At 42.5% G+C, this 23,715-nt stretch overlaps 1 protein-coding gene across 1 annotated transcript in view; it reads left to right on the top strand.

Annotated features, from left to right (window-relative positions):
* Susd6 (sushi domain containing 6) overlaps positions 1–23,715 on the top strand; it is a 91,820-nt gene that overhangs the window by 62,349 nt on the left and 5,756 nt on the right. The window contains exons 3-5 of the mRNA XM_021633517.2: positions 17,210–17,407; positions 18,505–18,643; positions 22,680–23,107. Of these exons, the coding sequence (XP_021489192.1) occupies positions 17,210–17,407; positions 18,505–18,643; positions 22,680–23,107 (765 nt within the window). The remainder of the gene's footprint in view (positions 1–17,209; positions 17,408–18,504; positions 18,644–22,679; positions 23,108–23,715) is intronic.

Genomic DNA, 23,715 nt, shown 5'->3' on the forward strand with positions numbered 1-23,715 from the left:
TTCTCTTATGGGAAGTTGCTTCATCATTTCCCAAAAATGTACAGCACCTCTTGTTTAAACAAGGGTGCCTTTCAAGAGCTTTAGAGCCTGCAGCAGGGGTGGGGTGCTGTGAGATCTTTTGTTTGCTGCTTGATGCAAGTTGCAATGTGGGCTGTCTGCAGAAGTCTCAGTCTCGGCTAGGCCTGGTTCAGGAACCGCCTGTAGAAGGGACTTCCCAGGAAGCAAGAACCCAGGGTGTTTTTGAGCATTATGCTTGTCTATGAGAAGTATCAGCTTTCTGGACACAGGCTGTTTCTGGTTGCCCAGTGACTTAAATGTGCCCCAGGTGGTGAAAGTAGGTGTGTTATGAGTTGCTCATGGCTGCTGGACAAGCAGGACACACATTTTAAATTGTGAACATAATGTTATAGGATTGTGTGCTTGATTGTTGGTATTGGAGATGAGTTCAGAGGGGAAATTTCTGAAGGAGATGCTAAGAAACAGCTAGTATTTGATTTGGGTTTAAGTTGAGGCACATATTTGGCCTGAGACTTAATAGAAATTGGCAACATTTGGAAGATTCATCTTCAGGAATCTTGAGGAAAAAATGTGGTTAGAAAAGGTTAGCCTATGAGAATAAAGTAGAATATAACCCCAGGTAGAAGCAGGAAAGAGTCCCAATTGCCCATACTTGAAAAGGAAATGGTGAAGTAGGCATTGGGAAAGGGGTGGCTGACAGGTGGCTGCTGTTGTCTTGGGTGATCATGGAGTGGTGGCATCAGCTTTTCGAGTTCAGACCTCACAGCTAAAGCCCTAGGTTGCAGCTGGCTGAGTATGATCAGCTGTTGGGTGTGAGTAAAGCTTTAACCAGGTCCTGCCTCCACCAAATGTGAAGTTCTCAGGTGTTCCCAGTAGAGTCTAGCATAACATGATCGTTTTAGGATGAGACTGGCTAAAGATTACTGCACAGTTCCTAGGGACATTAGTCACTTCATACTTAGTTGGTAGTGAAAGAGTATTATTTCTGAAAACCCTAGCCAGTGTTGACTGAAATAGCCTTCCTCTATATCTGTCCCCTTACAATTTCCAATAGGAAACTTTGAGTTTATACTAAAATAAAAGAGAGAAGTCAAAAGGTGTTTTTAATAGAGAATCTAGCTGTTGTGCTTGATAAGAAATAAAAATTGGGAAAATTAATATTTACTAGGAGATTCTGCGGGAATGAACAAACATAAACACACTCATCTCAAAATCTGCTAATGCCTTGTAGAAGTGGGGAAAGTAAAATAATTGCCTAAGAAAGTGAATGCATTTTGCTTTCATACTGATCCTTGGTGGAGCTGCCCCTTTTCCACAGACCTGACTCAGGTGCTTGGCAGAGACCCATTGCATGGCCTATAGCCCTAGAAAGTGAGCATTTCTTTGTGTGTTAATCCCACATGTTGCCAGGCCCAGCTGAAGCTCCACTACCAGCCTTGGTGTTTTCCACCAAGTAATCTGGGGCTCGTAAGGCAGAAAAAGTGCCAAGGGAAAGCCCAAAGTTTTCAACATTCACCCCATTTACTGCTCTTAAAGAGCAAAATATTCTTTCCCTTCTCTTGAAAGCTACTGTTTGGGTTTGCTGTGTTGAGAAGTATCTCATTATAGTTGAGTAAAAGTTGCCCCACCCCCGCCCCAAACAGTGCTTATCTGCCAAAGTTCAAGCAGAACTTGCAGTTTGTCCTTTTTTTGTCTTGCAATGAGAAGATCGAGGGGACTAAGGAAGGACTGAAGGAGAAAGCATCGGGCCTAGAATTCAGAATCAGTCCTATAGCATCTATACTCTTAGCTGAGTGGTTTGGTTTGGTTTTGCAGGCAAGGGACTGCCTTAGAGGACATTGTCCACTTGTATGGAGAAGTGAGCACATTGATTCTGTTTACCATAGGCTGAGCTGCTGTCAGCTGGAGAAGAAACTTGTGCAGCTAATGTTCTACTGGGAGGCTGGCTGGAAGCATCTGTGAAGTCTTCAGGGCACTATCTGCACAGTTGACAAGTCTTTTCAACAAAGAGCAGGGACTGGAGAAGCCCAGGATGAGCATCATTTGAGTAACAGGCTTGTGTAGTTTCTGGTGAACTTGAACTTTCCTTGTATAGCACAGCAAACCTCGAACTCTGGATACAAACCTGCTCTCTGGGAAATGCAGATGTATATGTTGAGTGACAGATCCTTGGTCATAACCACATTCTTTGTTTGCAAGTGAGGGTTCTTAAGAATATGTTTTCTCTAGTTTTATCACAGTGACTCTGAGCCCTTGGAAGCGAGGGCATCTGAAACAAAATTGAAGTTTACTTGTGGACATTTAGGAACAACCTGCTTTCTGGTCAGTTGTAAATCAACACCCAGATGCCTCTGGGTAATAAATAAATTTGAACGGATGTTCAGCAGCTGAGAAAGAACATCATACTGTGAAAACAGGCTCATACTTTGAGCTATGTTGCACATTCCCTCTGTGTGGCCATCTATACTACAGCAGGAACTTTTAGAATTGAATTTTTATTTTGTAAGGTTAAACTGAAAATGGAAAATGAAATTGCTAGTTTCAGTTATAAGAAGGATAGGTCTTATAAAGCTGACATACTTGAAAAAGGTTGGAATTTGGTTAGTGAATGTGCCAGAGGTGGTGGTGGAGAGGTCAGTGTGGGTAGAACATTTACTTGAGTGAGTCAGCAGCCCTGCTCAGCTATGAAGAAGAAAAGACACGCGCACACACACACACACACACACACACACACACACACACACACAGCTACAAACTATTGTTTGAAATACCCAGATTGCAGTGCCCAGGGTTATAGTCAAGAGGCAGGATATAATTAAGCATTTTAGTGTCTATTTTCTGGCTGAGAGCATGACTTCCTTTTAACATATAAACTCATTGTTTGACTTTGTTAGACCATTTAAGAAGTAGGGGAACAAATTCTACTATACTTTTAAGAGTCATACCTAAATAAAACTTCTTTATAAATATAGAAGGCCCTTGCAGAACTGTGAGAGTGTTTTCTGGAATATATTATGTAGGTACCTAGCTTCTTTATGGCTGTACATTGTACTCATTCGTATATGCTTATTTTTACCAATTTTTATTCCACTTAAATGTATTTAACATATGATTTTAAATCTGTTAAATAAAAGCTGCCGGAGGCTGGAGAGATGGCTCAGAGGTTAAGAGCACTGGCTGTTCTTCCAAAGGTCCTGAGTTCAATTCCCAGCAACCACATGGTGGCTTATGACCATCTATAGTAAGGTGCCTTCTTCTGGCCTGCAGGCACACATGCAGGCAGAACTCTATATAAATAATAAATAAATAACGTCTACCCTGGTCAAAGATGGTTGTTAGCTTTCTCTAATTTGCAAAGTCTCAAGTTTGAGAACTTAAGAAAACCATCAAACAGTAAAACAGCTCCTATACTGTAAACTTTTTTTTAGCCCTTGTCCCCAACTTTTTGAGTATAGAGTTGTTAATTATGTACTTTAAATAATAAAGTTTTTAGGGAAAACTAGTTAACATCCCAAACGGGGGTTACCATTATTCTAGAAAAATCTTTCTAATTATAATAGTATTTCGAGCCTCTTCTGTGCCTGGCTGGTCACTGAATAGAGTTGGTAAACATACAATGTCTTTCATACTTACTGTTACAACACTTTAATTAAGAGAATTCAGCTCTGGCACCAGCTGGCAGTGTCTGATGTTGGAAGATTGCAATTAGATGCTGTATATTCTATCTTCTTTTCCCCCGTCAACTCTTAGTGGAATGCCTTTGAGAAGGGGCTTTTAGTCTCAGCAATATAAATACTTTAATATGCCTAATTATGTAATCATACAGTTATACTCTGTGTACACACACGTCATTTTATGGATTCTTTAATCCCTCTTCTAATACTGAAATGTCTAGCCTGTTTTTTGATTGTAGGCAATCAGTGCTTTTGGGTAAGAAAAGGAGGACCAGAGACATTTAGAGGTTTTCTCTGGTTGTGCCCCATCCTTCTGTCTTTCAACTTTATGGTCATGTCTGTTTGTATCTGGAATAATTAACATCTTATTTTCCTAGCAAATTCCAGGCAGTTTATGTAAAATTAGATCTTATAATACTTTTCTATTAATTTACAATTGTGGTCTTTTAACATAAGTTGTCTCATTTTTTTCCCCAGTCCTCTGTCTGGGAAAGACAAGTAGATGTAGGATATAAACCTAGGATAGGAGAGTCTGACATGCAGGCACGATAGGACCCATTGATTTCTGGCATTGAGCTTGTGCAAAGAGGACCTGTCACCCCATCTGTGAGAACTAGAACCTGAGAGCAGCTGCTTTCTGGGATCTAGTCCTCCAGGGATGTGCTCCATCTGCTGCCCTGTGACAGCCGCTGGGAAAGAGACTGACCTCCAGCCATCCTTGTATTCCTTTTCTCACCACCCTCCAGTTCTTTTGCTGCCTGCCTGCAAACCTGAGAAGCAAGATAACTGTACTGGAAAACATCCATGATTTTCTTCTGTCTTCCCCCTTTTCCTCATTCCACCACACTGCACAATCAATTCCATTGGGAAGCACTTGTTTCAGGTGTATATATGCAGATTATGTGTCTGGCTTCTCAAGGAGAATTAGTACCATAAAGCAGACTTTCATTTTATTATGAACAAGGCACTTCTACATTTTAGGGCTGAAAGGATTTTTAGAACATTCATCTCTTGGGAGAAGAACCCAGGAGTCCTCATTCTTAGTCTTGCATTTAGGGTCTTCCCTAATTTTCTGAATCAGAGACCAATCTGACATCCTTTCCCATTGCTTTCCCTTAAGATAGGAGCTGACTGTGTAGGCCTGCCTGGCTTTAACTTGCATTTTGGCAGGGGCTTCTAAGTTTTGAGGTTAGAGGAACAGGCTACTGTTCCCTGCTTACCAACCTGAATTTTCTAAGTCTCTATCTTCTGCTAATACTGGACATATTTGTTACTTACCATACATAAACCACCTCTTTTTGCTTTTCTGCATTTGCCTTTATGTCCACCCCCAGTGTGTTCTGCTTATTCTTGTCATAATCCTTTATCATTGTGGTCACCTCAAATTGGAAATTAATTTCTTCCATCTCCTCTGGTCTCTTCTCCAATGGATTAATCCTTGTTCAAAACTTCTTGTATCTCATATTGAGTTATGCTGTGGTCACTTAACTAGATAATAGCTCCCAAGAGAGTAGGGCCACTGTCTTTTTCATCATTCTACCTGCCTTCCTTCATTGCCTGGCACAGTGCTTGGTACTTAGTAAAACCTTCCCTAGGGAGTGAATGAATAAATGCATTCCTTATGTGAACTCTGAGGCTTAAACAAAGAGCAGATGGTACTATTATATCAACCTACTTGGGGCTCTTTATCCTATACCCTAGAGAGACTGGATTCTCTTTAAGGACAGATGCTGAATTATTTACTTTTTAATTTCTATCACCAGCCTGGGACATAGTAAGTATTCAATAGATAATTCTTAAGTTAATGAAGGAATTCCTGTTAGGAAGGTTATTTCCAGTAACAATAAGATGAAGACTTTAATTTTTTTTTTTGGTCCTCTAGGTAAATATTTTCAAATCTACTCTTCAGAAAGTAAGATTAAATGGCTTTTCTGTTTATAAAATGTTGCATTTGTACATTACTATTTGTAGAGACACAGAGTAGGTGAGGTTACATCAGATAATATCTCCTGACCAGGACTGTTAAACTGGCCAAATGTATGTATGTATGTATGTATGTATGTATGTATTCCACTATAATCCTAAGTGCTTGGAGGTTGAGGCTGGATGATCTCAAGTTTGATTCCATAGCAAGGCCTCATCTTAAAATAACAAGAAGTTTTCCAGGACTTAAGAGTGGCCACAAAAGGGAACAGGGTCATGGTCTTCAGCCTGATTTTTAAATTTTTAAAACAAAACAACAAAACTAGCTGGGCATAGTGATGCATGGCTTTAATCTCAGCACTCAGGAGGCAGAAGCCAACCTGGTCTACATAGAGAGTTCCAGGCCAGCCAGGGCTACATGGGGAGACCCTGTCTCAAAACTAATAAGCCAGGTGTTGTGGTGCATAACTTTAGTCCCAGTACTCAGAAGGCAGAGGTAAGCAGATCTCTGTGAATTCAGTGCCAGTCTGGTCTTCACAGTGAGTTCCAGGACAGCCAGTAGAGAGACCCTGTCTCAAAAACCATAATAATAAATAAAACATTGAATTGAGACAATACATTTGTCTAGCCCCAAGGTTTCACAAATCAGTTGCAGGCAGGCATAGGTGATTGTTTAATGTGTGTGTGTGTGTGTATGTGTGTGTGTGTTGTGTTGTGTATACACATGTTTTGAGACAAAGTCTTACTGTGTAGGCCAGGCCAACTTTGTATCAGCCTCCTCAAGTACTGAAATTACAAATATGTGCTACCATGCCAGGCCCACAAATTCGTATTTTGACATTGCTGTATGTGATGGTCAAGGGACGGAGACATGCCAGAGTAAGTACAGGCTCATAGCACAGGCAAATCCTAGGACTATAGAAAGGATTACCTTGCCTTGCACTTTGCATGAATTTAGACTAGATCAGCCAGCATGGTATTCATGGAGAGTTTCAAGCAGCCAGGGGTACATGATGAGACCCTGTATTAAAAAAGAAAAGAAACTTAGTTGAAGATATGGCTCATTGGTTAAGATCACCTACTGCTTTTGCATAGGACCCAAGTTTACTTCTTAGCACCTACATCTGGTGTTCACATGTAAATAATTGTTTTCATTTCCTCAGATGAGGGGATGAGATGGGAACTGTACCTAAGCTTTGCAAATACATGACATGGGCTGAACCCAGAGCATTTCTAGCTAACTATCCCTAGGCTTGGAAGTTTCAAGCTTCCATATAATCTAAGCTGCAAGCTTGGATCTTGAAGGCTTTAGCTTCCTGCCTCTGCCTGCTAACACATACCTAGAACATTTTCAGACTCTGAGACTTACTGCTGAATAAGCTCACCCTTTCTGAACTCTGGCTGGGCAGTTCGACTCAGCTGTTCTGGCTTAAACGCTTCTCCAGGCTGACTGAATTGCCTTCCTTGGGAAAACGGCCTCTGAATTGCATGAACTCAAGTGCTCTCAACTGAACTGCTGAACTGTGTTCCCTAACTCTACTGTACTGTCTCCTGCTCGCTCTCTCTGGACTCTTTTAGACAGGGTTTCTCTGTGTAGCCTTGGCTCTCCTGGACTCACTTTGTAGACCAAGTTGGCCTTGAATTTACAAAGATTCACCTGCCTCTGCCTCCTAGAGTGCTGGGATTACAGGCATGTGTCACCTCTACCGCCTTCTGGGCTGCTCTTAAAGTAGCTTCTTTTTCATGTCTATTCTCAGGAGAGCTGGGATATCCTATTTGATTCATTCTGTCAAATCTTTCTCTGATTTGTCACTTTGTCTGTTCCTCAAATAGACATCATTGTTTAGGATTAAAGGTGTGTACTAAGGGTGTGCCTATATTCCAGCCAGATCACACAGACCTCTTTGGATCTGATCCCTTGCCATAGTAACCATGTTGTTGGATTTGTTCAGGTCTCAGCAGCCCAAAACAACAAACAGCTCTAAACAACAACATAATACTCTCACTGGTTATGATCAGCTGGTACAGGTTTCCCTCCTGGGATAGGTGGTGGCACACACCTTTAGTCCCAGCACTTGGGAGGCAGAGGCAGGTGGATCTCTGTGAGTTTGAAGACAGCCAGGGCTACACAGAGAAATCATGTCTCGGAAAACAACAACAACAAAAACAAATAAATCTTGTGGCTTAACATTTAAAGCTGAGACTTCCATCCCCTACAGCAGTGGTTCTCAGCCTTCCTAATTCCGTAACCATTTAATACAGTTCCTCATGTTGTGGTGACCCCAATCATAAAACTATTGTGTTGCTACTTCACAACTCTAATTTTGCTGCTGTTATGAATTGTAATATAAATATCTGATATGAAGTTATGACCCACAGGTTGAGATCCACTGCCCTACAGGGTGGAGGAGAAAGAACACCTTTTGATTCTTCCAACCCATATAATTTTATTACCTTGTTTCTGAGATGTTTTGGTTCAGAAGAAATCAAGACAAGACCTGCTTATACCCCTGTAGTAACCTCCATCCCATTTCTATCCTGTTGTCCCTGTCTTGTGAGAAGGTGGACAGGCACAAATCCCCTGTAGAGTGCATAGAGCTCACTGCGTGGTATGCCTTAGATTAAAATGTCTGATCTGTTTCTCTAGAAGAAGATACTGCTCAGAGCTCTACCCCTCAACTCCTGTGGGTGCTTTTTAAAGCCACTGCCTCAGCAGAGCTCTATGGCCATCCATAACTAGGATTTGTTAAATGTCTCGTTTTTTTATAGGTTGTCCAGGTCTCTGTGAGTAGCAGTGGCCTCTTGAGCTCCTAAAAGCAGTGTGTACTGCCTGGCTCACTGGTGAGACATAGTAGGGCTGTTTGAGCTTCAACAGAGATGCGGTAGTGGCCCTGCATTCAGTGGTATCAACATTTTGCATTTCATTTCTGAAAGACTTGCCCAGCTGAAAATGTCCCCATCTCTCCAAGGTACAGCTTTGGTTAACTGTGATCTTTAAATAGCTCTGTTTGTAATAAAGGAAACTGTCCTTTTCTCCCCACTTTGATGGGGAAATATTGCCTAGTGATGTGTAAACCTAGGAGATCTCCAAGTACAGGCAGTCAGCACAATCTTCTCCAGATAGAAGTTCCAGCAGCTTGTATTGTGTCTCTTATCCCCTGTGATATATTGCAATTGGGGGGAGTTTTTCTTGTGACATCCATAATCAGGAGATTCCATGTAGCACCTAAAGGCAAATCAGAGTTTGAATCCAGATTCCACAGTTTAGTAGCCATGGCATATCAAGCCATTACCAAAATTGTCAGAGCCTTAGTTTCTTACTCTGGCTAAATTATCATTACACCTTCCTTGTAGTGTGAGAAAATTTCAGTGTAATGCCTACTAATAAATGTTATTCTCTTACTCATTTCCACCTTGTGGAACAATAGAGATTAAGTTTGTTTCACACTTAAATGTGTGCTTCTTAAATGGGTATGCCTAGATTTTACAGGCTCTTAGCTTTTTGTCTTTTGTTTTTGTGTTTGTTTTGTTTTGCCCTGTTTTCTAGACAGCGTTTCTCTGTAGTCTTAGCTGGCCTTGAACTCACAGAGATCTGCCTGCCTCTGTCTTCCTGAGTGCTGGCATTATAGGCATGTACCACCATGCCCAGCTTCTCTAAGTATCTTAAACCCCCAGAAGCCCTCAGTTTATTATCGTAGTTACTCTGTGTGGTAGATTAAACAATGTCTGAGTAACTGTCTAGGGCTTCCTCTACGTGGAATTCTGAGGGCTACAGTGTACCATTATCACCCAGAATATCCTGACTCCTTAGCTTTTATGGTCACTCTTCCATCCCTTCCATCCTGGGCATAGAGGACAGCTATGAGCTGTGCGCTGTAGCTCACTGAACTAGGAAGCTGATGGCTAGCACTGAATGAGCCAGGCCTGGACCTATACCAGCAGGATGGAGAATGCCCTTCTGCCTGCCCCTTCTTTTAGCAATCATAACAGTGAGATGGGGAAAGGACCCATCCCAGCTGTCAGCCTGTTCTCCCCTCCTTCTGAGCTATGAAAACAAGAAGAGGTGAAAGGGTTGCAGACCATATGGAGGCCATTTGTCAGCCAAGTGTAGCCTGAGCTACAGCTAAAAGGGGAAATGGAAAAGGGTGAAAAGAAAGAGCAAAGGAGGAACTCCCACGGTGCTTATCCTGCTGTTTTCTGCCTGTCTCCTCTCTAAACAACCAGAAATTTCTGAAACAATCCCCCCTCTCTTTTGTAAAGTCGTTGTCCTGCCCCATTCAAAAAACAGGGGTTTAATTTGCTCTGTGAACGTAAATGTAAAATGTCTTAGTGCATATTATAGTGTGGGATGATATAGTATTTTCATCAAAGTTTTTTTTTTTTTTATCAATCTAGTAGAACTAGATATTGCTGTTGAGTAAGGCTCAGAGGAGGCAGGGAAGTTGACCGGACACAGATTGGACCCGTGGGTCAAACTCAGATTCATTTTGACGTCTATGACCATGCTGTGGTCCTTCTGCCCTGATGCTGTTAACCAGGCAGTGTATTTTCATGATTAGCTAGATGCTTATTTAGAGACTGAGATTTACTTGCAGAGAGAGTCTCTGTTTTGTTAGAAACAAGGCAGGATTCACAGTGAACAGACTTTTCAAGCTCCATACCACTTTCTACTATGCATTTATTGTCTGTCAGATTCTGTGTGAAGCACTGGGGAACAAACATGAGAGAACAAATTCCTGTCCTATAGTATGGGGACAGATGGGTGCAGGTACTTAGTGGGGAAATGGAAAAAGGGCAACCTGTGGAAAAATAAATGCAAAAATATCATGGTAATTTATTGAAAGGAATGATGTTGTTATGGAAGTACAGAGGAAAAAATATTAAAGATACTGCTTAGTGAGCACTTAGAATGTATAACAGACCTTGTATCAGGTACTTATCCTATATATTGGGATTAATTTCCACAGCAACTATGTGAGGCAAAGACCTTTGAATCCCCTTGTTTTAGATAAAGAAACTGAGGAATAGATAGATCTTCCTAAGGCTGTGTAATGGATAACTTTTGACTTTTGATGGCAACAAACAAGCTAGGCATCTAATTCTGGACCCACATTGGCAATCTCTAGCCTGTGCTCTTTGGTGGTGGCTGGAGAGATGTTCAGGAGCTACAGCCTTAGAACCCTGAAGTGCAAAAGAGGGAGTTTCAGCTGGGTGTGTGTGATTTAAGGTCAGGATCCTTGGCCAAAGAGAATAGCACTTTATTCTGAGTAGCTAAGGGCTTTTTGTGCTCTCTCCTGGTAATAAAAGTTGCCATGTTTGGGGCAATAAAAGAAAATGGTTTATCTTCTTCCTCTGAGGCTACTGGTTATGAGAAGGAGGAAGAAAAGGAGGGGGAGGAGTCCAGTCCTAAAACAAGGACCTGTCTGCCAGTTGCTGATGTTCCGGAACAGGTCTTGGGCTTCCTTTTCTTGGGAAGATAATGGCGGGGGGGGTGGGGGGGTGAGAAGGGCTTCAGGGAGACAGCCTAGGCCTATGTGGTTCCTCCTCTGCTCTCCCATTCCGGCACAGAGCCACATCCTGAGAAAGGCTTGAGCTATGGCAGACTGGCCTCACGCCCCAGTGTGGGAAGCTCTCCTAAGAAAGATTCTGGCTGGACAATGGCTTTCCTGCCTGTCTGCTGGGAAGATTTGTTTCATATGAGGAAGTTGAAAATGGCATGAGAAACCATCTTGATTCTCTTCACTGCAGCCTTTTAGACTTTTGACTACTCAAATGGTGATGAGTAATGCAGAAGCCAGGAGAGCCTAAGAAAAACAACTTAAAAAAAGGAAAGGGGTTTATTTTGGTTCACCATTTTAGTCCATTCACTTGAGCCCATAGCAAGGTGGAACATGTAGTGGAAACACATGATGAAACAGCTGCTTTTACCTGGTGTGGCCAGGAAAAACAGACATGGGTGTAGAGGGGGGCAAGGGGAGGGAGGACACTGCAAACAATCCGAGAAATTTGGACCCTAGCCTCATGACCATTCACAGTGTCATGGTCTGCCATGATGTTTATAGCCCTCCTAAAGACACCTGTGGAAAGGACACCCTCTAACTGTTGGCTAGAATTATAGCCCAGTAGGACATTTATAGTACTACTTCAGTCCTGCTCGAATAACCACCTCTTTAGAATTGATGTTTGGGCCTAGGACCTTCCTTCTCTGCCCTCCCCTACTCTCAGTCCCCAGAAGATTTTTCTCTCTGGCCATCTTTCAGCACTGTCATTATTTTAAGATTGATATTTACTTATGTATTTATTTTATGTTAGTATTTTGCCTGCATCTATGTTTGTACATCACATGCATGCAGTGTCTGTAGAGGCCAGAAGAAGATATTGGGTCTCTTAGAACTAGAATTATAGGTGATTGTGAGACGTCATGTGGTGCTGGCAGTCGAACTCTGATCCTCTAGAAAATCAGCCATTGCTCTTAAGTACTGAGCCATTTCTCCAGTCCCCTAAACACCTATTTCTTTGTACTTGTTTGTATCACAAATGCTAACACACTGATTTTAGTCTGAAACTGTATTATTTCAGACTTGTGAGTGAACACTTAACAGTTTGTTAAACTCCTGGCTTTGACAGTGTAGTCTTTTTTTGGTGATTGTTAACCAGAAGCCTCTTTTGTTGAGTCTTTTGAGAGTACACTTAGATATTTAAGTGTATGCCTGCCCTACTCATCTGCAATCCCTTAGAGACTGGGGTCTACATAACCCTGTTTTCTATAGCTCTTTACTTGCTTTGAAAGGGTTCAAGAACAAATAGTTCTGTTTGCCCCAAAGCCCATTCCTGGAGTTTTACTTTGCTTGTTGAGCTGTTATAAAAAAAAAAAAATTGTTTTAATTTGTCTTTCTCTGATCACACACACACAAAAAAAAAACAAAACAAAAAAAAAAAAACAAAAGCAAGACAGTTAGAAGGGCTATGGTTATTCTTGTTGCTTTCTGAGGTATGTGTTAGGCCAAGGTGACCCTGAAGTGGAAACTTCAGCTGGGTCATTTCTCTCTGATTTGTGTTTCCACTGTGACTGGCTAGTTGGTCACTGAATACTTATAGTATATTGATTCCTTGTGGAGACACTGCCTCCTAATGGGTTAGCCCCTTCTCTTGAGGGTATACTTGGCTAAATGAAAGTAAACATAAAGAATTATCAGGAGCTGTCACATACTTGGCGTGGTACAAGACAGTTTCAGGTATTACTTCACTCAAAGTCTGTAGAGCTGAGTGTTGCTGTTGAGTCTCAGAGGGAACAGGGCTTTTAACACTGGGAGCCTAGGTATCTGTGGGAGATGGTAGAAGCTAGGAGAATGAAAGTTTCCCCTGTGCAGTCATCTGACTTTCTATCCCTCTTAAAAAATTTAGTGGTATTACCAAATCAGATGAGTTCATTATCTTCCCACTGTTAAGAACAAATGCCCTCTTTAAATGAGGAATTGTCCAAGAGAACCTAAAGTATAGATTATTAGCCTCCTGGCCAGGACCTGGCTCCTAGAAGTTGTTGGGTGGTTCATTTGCATTGTGGGGTTTGGTTTTCCTGATGTTTTTCTCCTTCCTGTTAAACCCAAGCTTCTGAAGGCCTATGCTTTAGCCCCAGCCTGTGGTCATATTCCCCATAGGCTATTCTTTCTTCCTTCCTTCCTTCCTTCCTTCCTTCCTTCCTTCCTTCCTTCCTTTCTTTCTTTCTTTCTTCCTTTTTCTTTCCTTCCTTCCTTCCTTCCTTCTTTCCTTCCGTCTTTCTTTCCCTTCCTTCCTTCTTTCCTTCCTTCCTTTTCTTTCTCTCTCTTTCTTTCTCTCTCTCTCTTTCTCCCTCCTTCCCTTCCTCCTCCCTCCTGTCCTTCCTTCCTTCCTTCCTTCCTTCCTTCCTTCCTTCCTTCCTTGGTTTGGTTTGGTTTGGTTTGGTTTGGTTTGGTTTGGTTTGGTTTGGTTTGGTTTGGTTTGGTTTGGTTTTTTGAGACAGGGTATTTTTGTGTGTAACCTTGGCTGTCCTGGCCTTGCTTTGTAGGCCTTGAATTCACAGCGATCTGCCTGCCTCTGCCTCTCTGAGCATTGGGATTAAAGGTATGTGCCTTTTTATTTTCTTGAACCTGGGTCTGAAAGTCTTGATGCTGAATCTTCTGTATTTCAGTTTGCTTTCTTTGAGTGACTTCATAGATAAACACAAAATAATTTTATACCAAGTTTATTTTTTTGTACTGCTGAAATAATCTGGTGTACCATAGATAAGATTCATCTCTTTTTATAAAGGGCCTTAAATATATAACAAACTTCTCTTACTGTGAATCAAGGTGTTCTCTGGTTTTTGCTAATCAGCTCCACTAAACTGAGGTACTTAAGACTCTCTGGGCTTAACTTATATTCTCCAATCTTACTGCATTTGCTTCAATGAATGCATTGCGTTACCCCCATCTTTCTGGTGAAAACAAGCATCATCTGAAGCACATCTCTCCCAGAGTTGCTCTGAGCCCCTCCTACCCAAGCTGCTACTCGGAGCTCCTCTTTTGTAGCAGGATTCCCAGTCTTTGGGACATATTAGAATAAGTCTCATGTGGAGATCTTTTAGTAGGATAAGGAAAAATTACATGCTGAGTATCTCTAGAGAGAGCTGTGGCTAGAGCAAAAGACATCTGGCTTCTCTCTGTACACTTTACTTTTTAACTTTATACTACATATATACTGAGATCCTATCTATTTATGAGATTTACAGGGAGAAAATGTGCAGCATAGTAGACATGTATAGTAGATGTTTTTCTCCTTCCTGTTAAACCCAAGCTTCTGAAGGCCTATGCTTTAGCCCCAGCCTGTGGTCATATTCCCCATAGGCTATCCTTTCTTCCTTCCTTCCTACCTTCCTTCCTTCCTTCCTTCCTTCCTTCCTTCCTTCCTTCCTTCCTTCCTTTCTTTCTTTCTTTCTTCCTTTTTCTTTCCTTCCTTCCTTCCCTTTCCCTAGCCCTTTCCCTGAGAGCCTCTTCTAAGCACACTGGTCTGATTCTGTGTGGGTCCTTTCTCCTCTCAGGAGCTAGCCAGAATGTTCAGCAATAATTATGCCCAGGAAATGAACCAGTTAGACAGTCTGCAGAGAGCCAAGAGTCAGTCAGAAGGTCTGAGGAGCTTTACTATTCTGAACAAAAGATGGGAAATGAAATAATAAAGCAGCTGATGGCTGCCCAGCTCTCTGAATGACTTGGCCACCACAGGGAACTACACAAATGTTTACGTTAACTTCTCTCCTGTTCAGGACTTTGAGCCAGGTGGGTGGTAGGGATATCAGAGGTGTGTCCTTCAAGGGGATAGGGACTCTATTTGGATTTATTTTCTAGTTTCATAGTCGCTGACAGACTTCTAGATCCTTTGACAACTTTTTAAATTAGTAACTTTTTGTTGTTTGTTTTTGGGTTTTTTTGTTTTGTTTTGTTTTTTGTTTGTTTGTTTTGAGACAGGGTTTCTCTGTGTAGCCTTGGCTGTGCTGGACTCACTTTGTAGACCAGGCTGGCCTCAAATTCATGGAGATCCTCCTTCCCCTGCATCCCAGAGTGCTTGGATTACAAGCATGCACCACCATGCCCAGCTTAAATAAGCAGCTTTTAAAAACTGAAATAATCTGGTGCACCAGTTTAGTGGAGCTGATTAGCAAAAACCAGAGAACACCTTGATTCACAATAAGAGAAGTTTGTTATATATTTAAGGCCCTTTATAAAAAGAGGTGAATCTGATCTATGGTGAACTGGAACTGTAGCTCAGTGGAACATTTACTACTATACTATGCATAAGGCCCTGGAATCAATCCTCAATTCCTCGACCAAAGGAACAAATAAATGGGAAAGTGAATTCCGGAATGTCTTAGTGATAGGATGCTTGTCTAGCTATCATGGACAAGTCCCTGGTTCAATCCCAAGCATCTGCCCAAAAAAAATTATAAATGTACTTAAATAATGAAACAAAAGAAAATGGTGTGTTTTCTACCACTAGGTGTGTACAGCCTGAGGGCAGGGTTTTGGATTTTTTTTGGCGGTGGGGGCGGGGAGTTGTTGCGGTGGTGATAACTTGATAACCTTCCCCGAGCCAGACTTGATGTCAACCCAATAGCATTTGGGTCAGAGGGTGGAAGACTGCAAGGGCACAGATGCAGAATGTCATCCATGGGGCATTCACATGGGAGGAAGCCAGGGCCTTATCCTGATTGTCAGTCATGCCTGTGTAATTCCCTGTTAGAGGAAGTGAGCAGAGGAAACGACCATTCTAATTCCCACACAGATGTCTCTGTGATAGAGGATAGGCTGGCGTGGAATCAGCAAAACTAAATTTCCTTAGGAAAAATCTTTGTTGTGTTTTGTGTTTGTAAAACATTTGGAAATGTGGAGGTCATGAGTGGCTGGTCATGCTGCCTTCCCCAGGCTAGACTTCCAATGATTCTTAGTGGGTTTGTCAAGAGTGGCTAGACACACCACCTTGTACTTTCTGGCTTGGGATTCAATTCTGTAATTTGTGTGCAATAGAAATAAAGTTTTCCGTCTCCTAAGAGCTACATTGGGCCTTCCAGCTCCTATGACAGGTCTTCTAAACCACAGTTTCACCATACCCACACCTTGTTTGCCTTCTCTTTAGTTGACCAGTTGAGGGGGGGGAGTGATCTTGGTACACATAACCTTACAAACCAATCCGCATATGGGATAGGAATTAGCGATCATGGGAAGAAGAGTCCAGGGTTAGAATCAGAAGACCTGACTTTGGCCCCAGATTGGCTTTCGCCATGCCCTAATCTTGGCTAAAAGTTGTTTCACCTTTGTGGGGCTTAATATACTTATCATTATAGGAAGAAAAGATAACTTTCACAGACTTTTAAGAGATGACGTTAAAACTAGATTGTCATACCTAGAGGAAAAATGTAGGATTTATTGTGGGAAAAGGAAGTGAAGCCTGGCAGACAAGAGAAGGTGCACATGGGCTGGAGACATGGCTCAGGGGTTAAGAGCACTGTCTGCCCTCTCAGAGATCCTGAGTTCAATTCTAAGCAACCATGTGGTGGCTCACAACCATCTATACTGGGGTCTGATACCCTCTTCTGGCATGCACGTGTACATGCGGTCAGAGCATTCATACACATAGAATAAATAAATAACCCCCCTTCTAAGGGGGAGATTGCACAGGGCTTGGGAATCCTCCCAGGAAAGCTCTCTGAAATCTTCTCAGAAGCCAAACTCATTCTTTGATTATACCAGGGAGTTCTTCCTGGAATTGATATAAACATCCTAACACTTGCCCTGGTGAGTTGCCGTTACTTTATCTTCTCTCCGGCACTATTAGAATCAGGTCTAAAAGTACAGAACTTTTCTGGAGTCTACTGGCCAGTGAGAAGGAGAGAAATGGTGTAGACACAGACTGACCTATTGCTGGTGCACTTTCCCCACTGTCAGGGACAACTTGAATTCCATACTAGTTCAACAGGCTTTCCCAAGGATAGTTTTATGTGCCTCCTCATGTTTCGGGGCCATGCTGTTGAAAGAAGATGTCCATGGAAAGGCTCACTGTAGTACCATCTCCCTTTGTCTTTGCAGTGTGCCCTCTGCCCCCAGAGCCAGAGAATGGTGGCTACATTTGCCACCCCCGGCCCTGCAAAGACCCCCTGACAGCAGGCAGTGTCATCGAGTACCTATGTGCAGAAGGCTACATGTTGAAGGGCGACTACAAATACCTGACCTGCAAGAATGGCGAGTGGAAGCCAGCCATGGAGGTTAGCTGTCATCTCAATGAAGGTCAGTCTGCAAGTAAACAGGACCCTGGGTCCTGCTGCCTGGGTCCTGCTTTTTCCCTAGCTCCTAGGGAATGGCACATGCTTTTCAAGAGCTCCTTTGGCTGTATTAAGCCTCTTGGGCACTCTGTCTTTGGTATTCCATGTCTTTGTGGAAGTCATTGGGTTTGGTTGTGCATATTACATTGCATTCCACTGAACCGTCAAGGGTCTCTGTGTCTTTATTGAGGCATCTGCCTGGCTGTGTAAAATCCCTTTGATGTGAGGCTTTCTGTTTGCCTAGTCAGGTGCTGTGTTCTGCTAACACAGTGAGCAGTGAACACAGTTCTAATACATTTTCTAGCATCTCTTCCATTTCATTTTCTCTCTTGAATAGAAAATGATAGTTTTGTTATGGAGCTACAGCCCTGCTCTACAGAGTGCTTTTTCCTTCCTGCCTCCTCTTGTCTTGCATGATAGGAAATGCAAGTCCTAAAGGGAAATGTGTGTCATATGGCCATCTCTGTGCTTCACACTTGGGCTTTAAAACCAGAGTATGTATATTCCTAACACCTCAGCTATGGGTTGGAACTAATATGGGGTTTACAGAAAGGCTGAGGGTCTTAGGACAGAAGCTATTATTGCCCACTTCTTAAATACCCTGCTCTGGGGGGGGGCGTGGTTACTTTGTCTCCCCCAACCCCCCACCTTCAGTGCTGAGGACCAAACCCAGGACCTTGCGCTTGCTAGGCAAGCACTCTACCACTGAGCTAAATCCCCAATCTCTGGGGATGGCAGTAGAAAAATGTGGCCCTTTTAATAGTTGAGTTTACTATTGGTGTTTTTAAGAACTCTAGAGTTAAATGTGTTTAGGTACCAGATGTACTTCAAAGGCTAGAGTGAGGGCATGGGGGTGGGGATCTTTTATTTGAGGAACAGGAAAAGGAAATGTTTCCAGAAACACCATTCATACATAGGCCACTTGAAAAGATTTTCCTGAAAAGGCCCAGCTGTTAAATGTTTCTGTGTTGTACCTTGCAGGGGATATTTGACTGCATCATTTGTAGAACTCATATTTTATGTTCCTGGGTACCAAATGTTTGTGATAACTTGTTTTCTTAGACAAAGAAACCCACACGTCACTCGGGGTTCCTGCACTGTCCATAGTGGCTTCCACTGCCAGCTCTGTGGCACTCATTCTTCTCCTCGTGGTGCTGTTCGTACTGCTGCAGCCAAAGCTGAAGTCTTTCCATCATAGCAGGTGAGCGCAGTGTTAGCCAAGCATCCCCTTGAGGCCAACCTTGGACGAGTTGTAGGAAGCTGGCTTGTAGCCTCTGCTAGTCTGTGTCTTCAGGAAGTGGAGAGAAGGGTCATGCTGTGTGTTAAACTCCGGGCTGTGCCTGGTACTGTGCTTGTTGGCACACATACATTACTTTCATTCTAATGAAACAAAGAAACTGAGGCATTCAAGTAATATCTCAGCACTGATATTTGAACCTAAAACTGTTCAACCTCAAAGCCATGGCATTTCCATTTCATCACTGTCTGGTGTGGTTCCAGCATCATTGGCCTCACTGAAATGCTTGGGAGCTTTGGCGCAGTGATAGAATGTACAGCCCTCTGAATGGTGTTGATACATGCTTGTGTTTGCAAGCTGTCTCTTCCTGCTCCTGGTTTCTAATACTTAGTGCACCTCAGCTTCCCTCATATTCTTATTGATTTGGCTTGGAGTAGGATTCTGGTCTTACGATTTTCCAGATATGTGGTTTTTGGGGGGTGTGTGTGTATGTATGTTTTTGCGGCAGAATTTCTCTGTGTAACAAGCCCTGGATGTCCTAGAACTCACTTTTGTAGACCAGTCTAGCCTCAAACTCACAGAAATCCACCTATCTCTGCCCCCAAGTGCTGGGATTACAGGTGCGCAGCACCACACCCGACCTCTCACATAGTCGTAATGTGCGTTAAGAATCCAGGACCACGATACGTTTCTAAAATTAGAGGTGGTTTTCTTGTCTACAGATTTCCCCTTTTCTCTCATGGTGCATTATTATTAGTCATCCTAAACTTAGGAGCCGGGAGTGGAAAATGGTGGGGCACCAGTAGGAATGACCCTGAGTATGTCTCTGATAGGGGAATTTTCTCCTGCTCTACCTGGGCTTTTATAGTTGCTCCACTTTAATGCTCCAGATTTGGAACATACAGGTATGGACTACCCTGAAGTGAATTTCTGTATAGGAATGTGATTTTTCTTTCTCTCTCTTGTTTTATTTGGAAGGCAGGAGTAGTAACAATTATTTTTAGAGAGGTATTTTGGAGGGAACTATTTACTTGAAAGAGTGTGCTATTTCCATGTCAAGTCACACTAATCTGTATTCCATCCAAGCTAGGGAGTTTAATTCCCTCTGTAACTAACCAGTGAATCTGTTAAAAGTAACCAGTTAATTCTTTTTTGCTTGGGTAGAAAGTTGATTGAGTTTGATCTGAGTACCAAATGCATGTACATGCATTACTTAAAAAAAAAATTCCGGCCATGTGTTGCTGGCACATGACTAATCGCAGGACTTGGGTGGCAGAGGCAGGCAAATCTGAGTTCGAGGCCAGCGTTATCTATAAGTTCCAGGACAGCCAGAGCTACACAGTGAAACTGTGTCTTAAAAAACAACAAACAAAAATATGTATTCTAATTATATTTACTATGTGTGTGGGCACATCCCATACCATGGTGTAAATGTCGGCATCAGAGAACAACATACAATAAATAAATAAATGTAATAAAAATATGTTTTTAAAGTTTCCCTTCCATTCACAAATCTCTGGGTATTTTTAGGGATGTTAATTGTCTTCAGTGTGTATGTTATTTGAATGGGGCAACATAAATTGTGTCTGCCAAGTACAGGTAAGGAAATGAAGAGTTAATCACTTTTGAGCAATGGTAGTGTAGGCTGGCATCTGACTACCTGTGCCACTCAGTGTGGAAGATGAAAGAACACAACAAGTTCTTTGTGGAATTTAACCTAAATTCAGTTATAAGGAAATATAATTACATGTATCTAGGTGGTGGGACATCCTACTAGAAAGCTGGCCTGGACACTTCAAAAACTGTCAAGGTCGAGGCTGGAAAGATGACTCAGGAGTTAAGAGCACTGGCTCCTCTGCCAGGGGACCTGGATTCAATCTTAGCATCCATATGATGGCTTACAGCCATCTCTCACTGCAATTCCAGGAGATCTGACATCTTATTCTGGCCTCTAGAGGTGTTGCAGCTATGTGGTGCATAGACATACATGCAGACAAAACAGTCATGCACATAAAATTAAAAAATTTAATGTCAGTATACAAAATAAACTCTAGTAGATACTCTAAGATTAACAGAAATGAAAGGGACGGGACAACTAAACATAGAATGTATGTGTCAAAGTTTGGGTTGTTATTGCTGTGATGAAATACCATCCCCAAAAGCAAGTGGAGAAGAAAGGGTTTACACTTCCACATCTGTAGTCCATCACTGAAGGGAGGTCGGGAACTTAGAGGCAGGAGCTGAGGCAGAGGACATGAAGGGGTGCTGCCTACTGGCTTGCTCATCATGACTTGATTAACCTACTTTCTTATGAACCCAGGATCACTAGCCCAGGGATGAATCCACCCACAGTGGGCTGGGCCCTCCCACATAAATCACTAAGAAAATGCTCTACCGGCTTCCCAGTGGCCCAGTCTATGGAAGCATGTTCTTAGTTGGAATTCCCATCTCTCGGATGACTCTAGCCTATGTCAAGTTGACATAAAATTAACCAGCGCAGCATGTTTGGTTCTGGATAAAAACAAAGAACAGAGCCACAGTGGATAACTTTGCAGAGTTTGGGAAGTTTGTATTATAGGACACCATTGTTAAGTTTCTGGACTATAACAGTACTGTAGTTGTATGGGAAAAGAACTCCTGAGGATCATACAGATTATGTCTCCACCACACTTCCAAATGGTTCAGAGGAAAAAAAGTATGTTTAACAATAGTGATCCTACCAGGCACAGTGCTGCACATCCGTAATCCTAGTACTCAGGGAGGCAGAGGCAGGCCGATCTCTGTAAGTTCGAGACTAGCTTAGTCTACAGAGAGAGTCTAGAACAGTCAAGGTTACACAGAGAAACCCTGTTTTGAAAAACTAAAACAAAACAGAAAAACAACAAAAAACCAAGCGTGATCCCCCAAAAAGAGGTCTGCATAAATAAATCTCTCGAAGTATTCACTAAAAAAAGCCAGAGGGGTTTCATGTCTAAACATGTAAATTTAAAAGTAAACCAGTGTTAAAAGATTCATGTTGTACTCAAACTTTTAAAATAAAAAGTAAGCCAGGCCTAGTGTCGTATGCCTGTAGTCCCAGCACTTGGGAACCTGAGGTAAAAGGACCTGGAGTTCATGGTTACTCTGAGCTTAAGTAATACCGAGACATGTCTCTTCAAAACCAAAATCAGCTAGATGTGGTACATAGCCTGTCTCCAAAAAAAAAAAAGGAAGAAAAAAAAATCAGAGAAGTGGTTTCCATGCAAGTCAGGATGGTGGTGGTGAGGTCCTTGTGGTAGTGAGGAAGTGGGAACAACTGGGATGGGAACTGAATATCTGGGGTACAGTTCCTTTGGATCATGAAGGGGCCTGTATGTAGACTTTGCCACTTGCTCTTTCCTGCATTTACACTAAAACTTGTATGTAATTTTTTTTTAAGGACAGATTCTCCTTATGTAGACCAGGCTGGTCCCAAATTCATAGAGATCTTCTTACATCTGCCTCCCACATTCTGGGATTAAAAGCATGCACTACCAAGCCCAACCGGATGTACTTCTTTTTTACTTATATGTATGGGTGTTTTGCCTACATGTATGTCTGTGCGTGATCTGTATGCCTCTACCACAGAGGCTTAGAAGAGGGTATCGGAATCCTTGGAACTGGAGTTACAGGTGGTAATGTACTGCCATGTGGGTACAGATGGGAATCAAACCTCAGGTCCTTTAGAAGAGCAGCCAGTGCTCTTAACCATTGAGCCATCCTTTCTGGACCCAAGAACACAGTCTTTAGATAGAGTGTATAACTGGATTCAGTCCCAGGCCCATCCCTTACCAGCTCTCTGCCTGCCAAGCAGTTACTTAGCTTCTCTGAGCCAAGCCTGCAAACTTGGTGAATCCCTAGCTGGCAGGGCTCAGAAGAGGATCCAGTATGCTGGAAAATGATGGGCTTTGTTGGTACAATGTCATTTATTCACCTCTATGTTACTCTGATTCTTCTTTTGTCTTTTTCTTTTCTGATCCAGGCGTGACCAGGGAGTTTCTGGGGACCAAGTCTCCATCATGGTGGATGGGGTCCAAGTTGCACTGCCTTCATACGAGGAAGCTGTGTATGGCAGTTCTGGTCACTGCATGCCACCAGCTGACCCTAGAGTACAGATTGTTCTGTCAGAAGGGTCTGCACCTAGTGGGAGGAGCATGCCAAGGGAGCAGCAGCTGCAGGACCAGGGGGCCTGCTCCTCTGCAGGTGGAGAGGATGAGGCTCCAGGCCATTCCGGGCTGTGTGAAGCCTGGGGTTCCCAGAGCTCAGAGACTGTGATGGTGCACCAGGCAACGACATCTTCCTGGGTGGCCGGCTCAGGGAGCAGCCGGCTAATACACAAAGACACTGCAGATTCAGAGAACAGTGACATACAAAGCCTTTTATCCCTCACATCAGAAGAGTATACAGATGGTAAGTAGTCTTTGCTAAACATGAATTACTAACTGTTGGAATCCTCCTGGGAATGAGGAAGCCCCATGGGTCACTCTAATGATTAGTGTATTTTCAGAAAAAAAAAAAAAAAAAAGTTTAATTGCCAGAGCCATTAGCCTACAAAGTAGGACCTCAGAGTGCCAGATAGGCTTTGGGTTCTCTTCATTGTTACCTGTGAATTTTGATGTCTCTAGAGTCTTAAGATTATTCACAGCCATATGCTCTGCTAAACCAACTGGATGGAATTAAGGCCATAGGACTATTAAACAGTTTTGTGTTCACGAAAGGCAGAAAATAACAAGGAAACCTTGGGTTGTACTGCTGAGAAAACAGTAGTCTGCTTGTCTTACAGAGAAGACATCTGCTTCATTCTACACAGGAGTATATTGATGGTTGCCTTGTGCTGTCCATCTCAGTTGAGCTTGACAGTGAGTGACTGTCCCCATTTTACAAATGGAGAAAATGGGACCCACTTTCATCATATATCCACTGGTAATTGACAGATGAGATTTAATAGTAAATGACTGGCTCTAAACCAGCATTGTTAACCTCACAGTACCACATTGGCTCCCAGGTAACTCTAGTTC

Source organism: Meriones unguiculatus, chromosome 7 (assembly GCF_030254825.1).
Source record: "Meriones unguiculatus strain TT.TT164.6M chromosome 7, Bangor_MerUng_6.1, whole genome shotgun sequence".
Lineage (NCBI taxonomy): Eukaryota > Metazoa > Chordata > Mammalia > Rodentia > Muridae > Meriones > Meriones unguiculatus.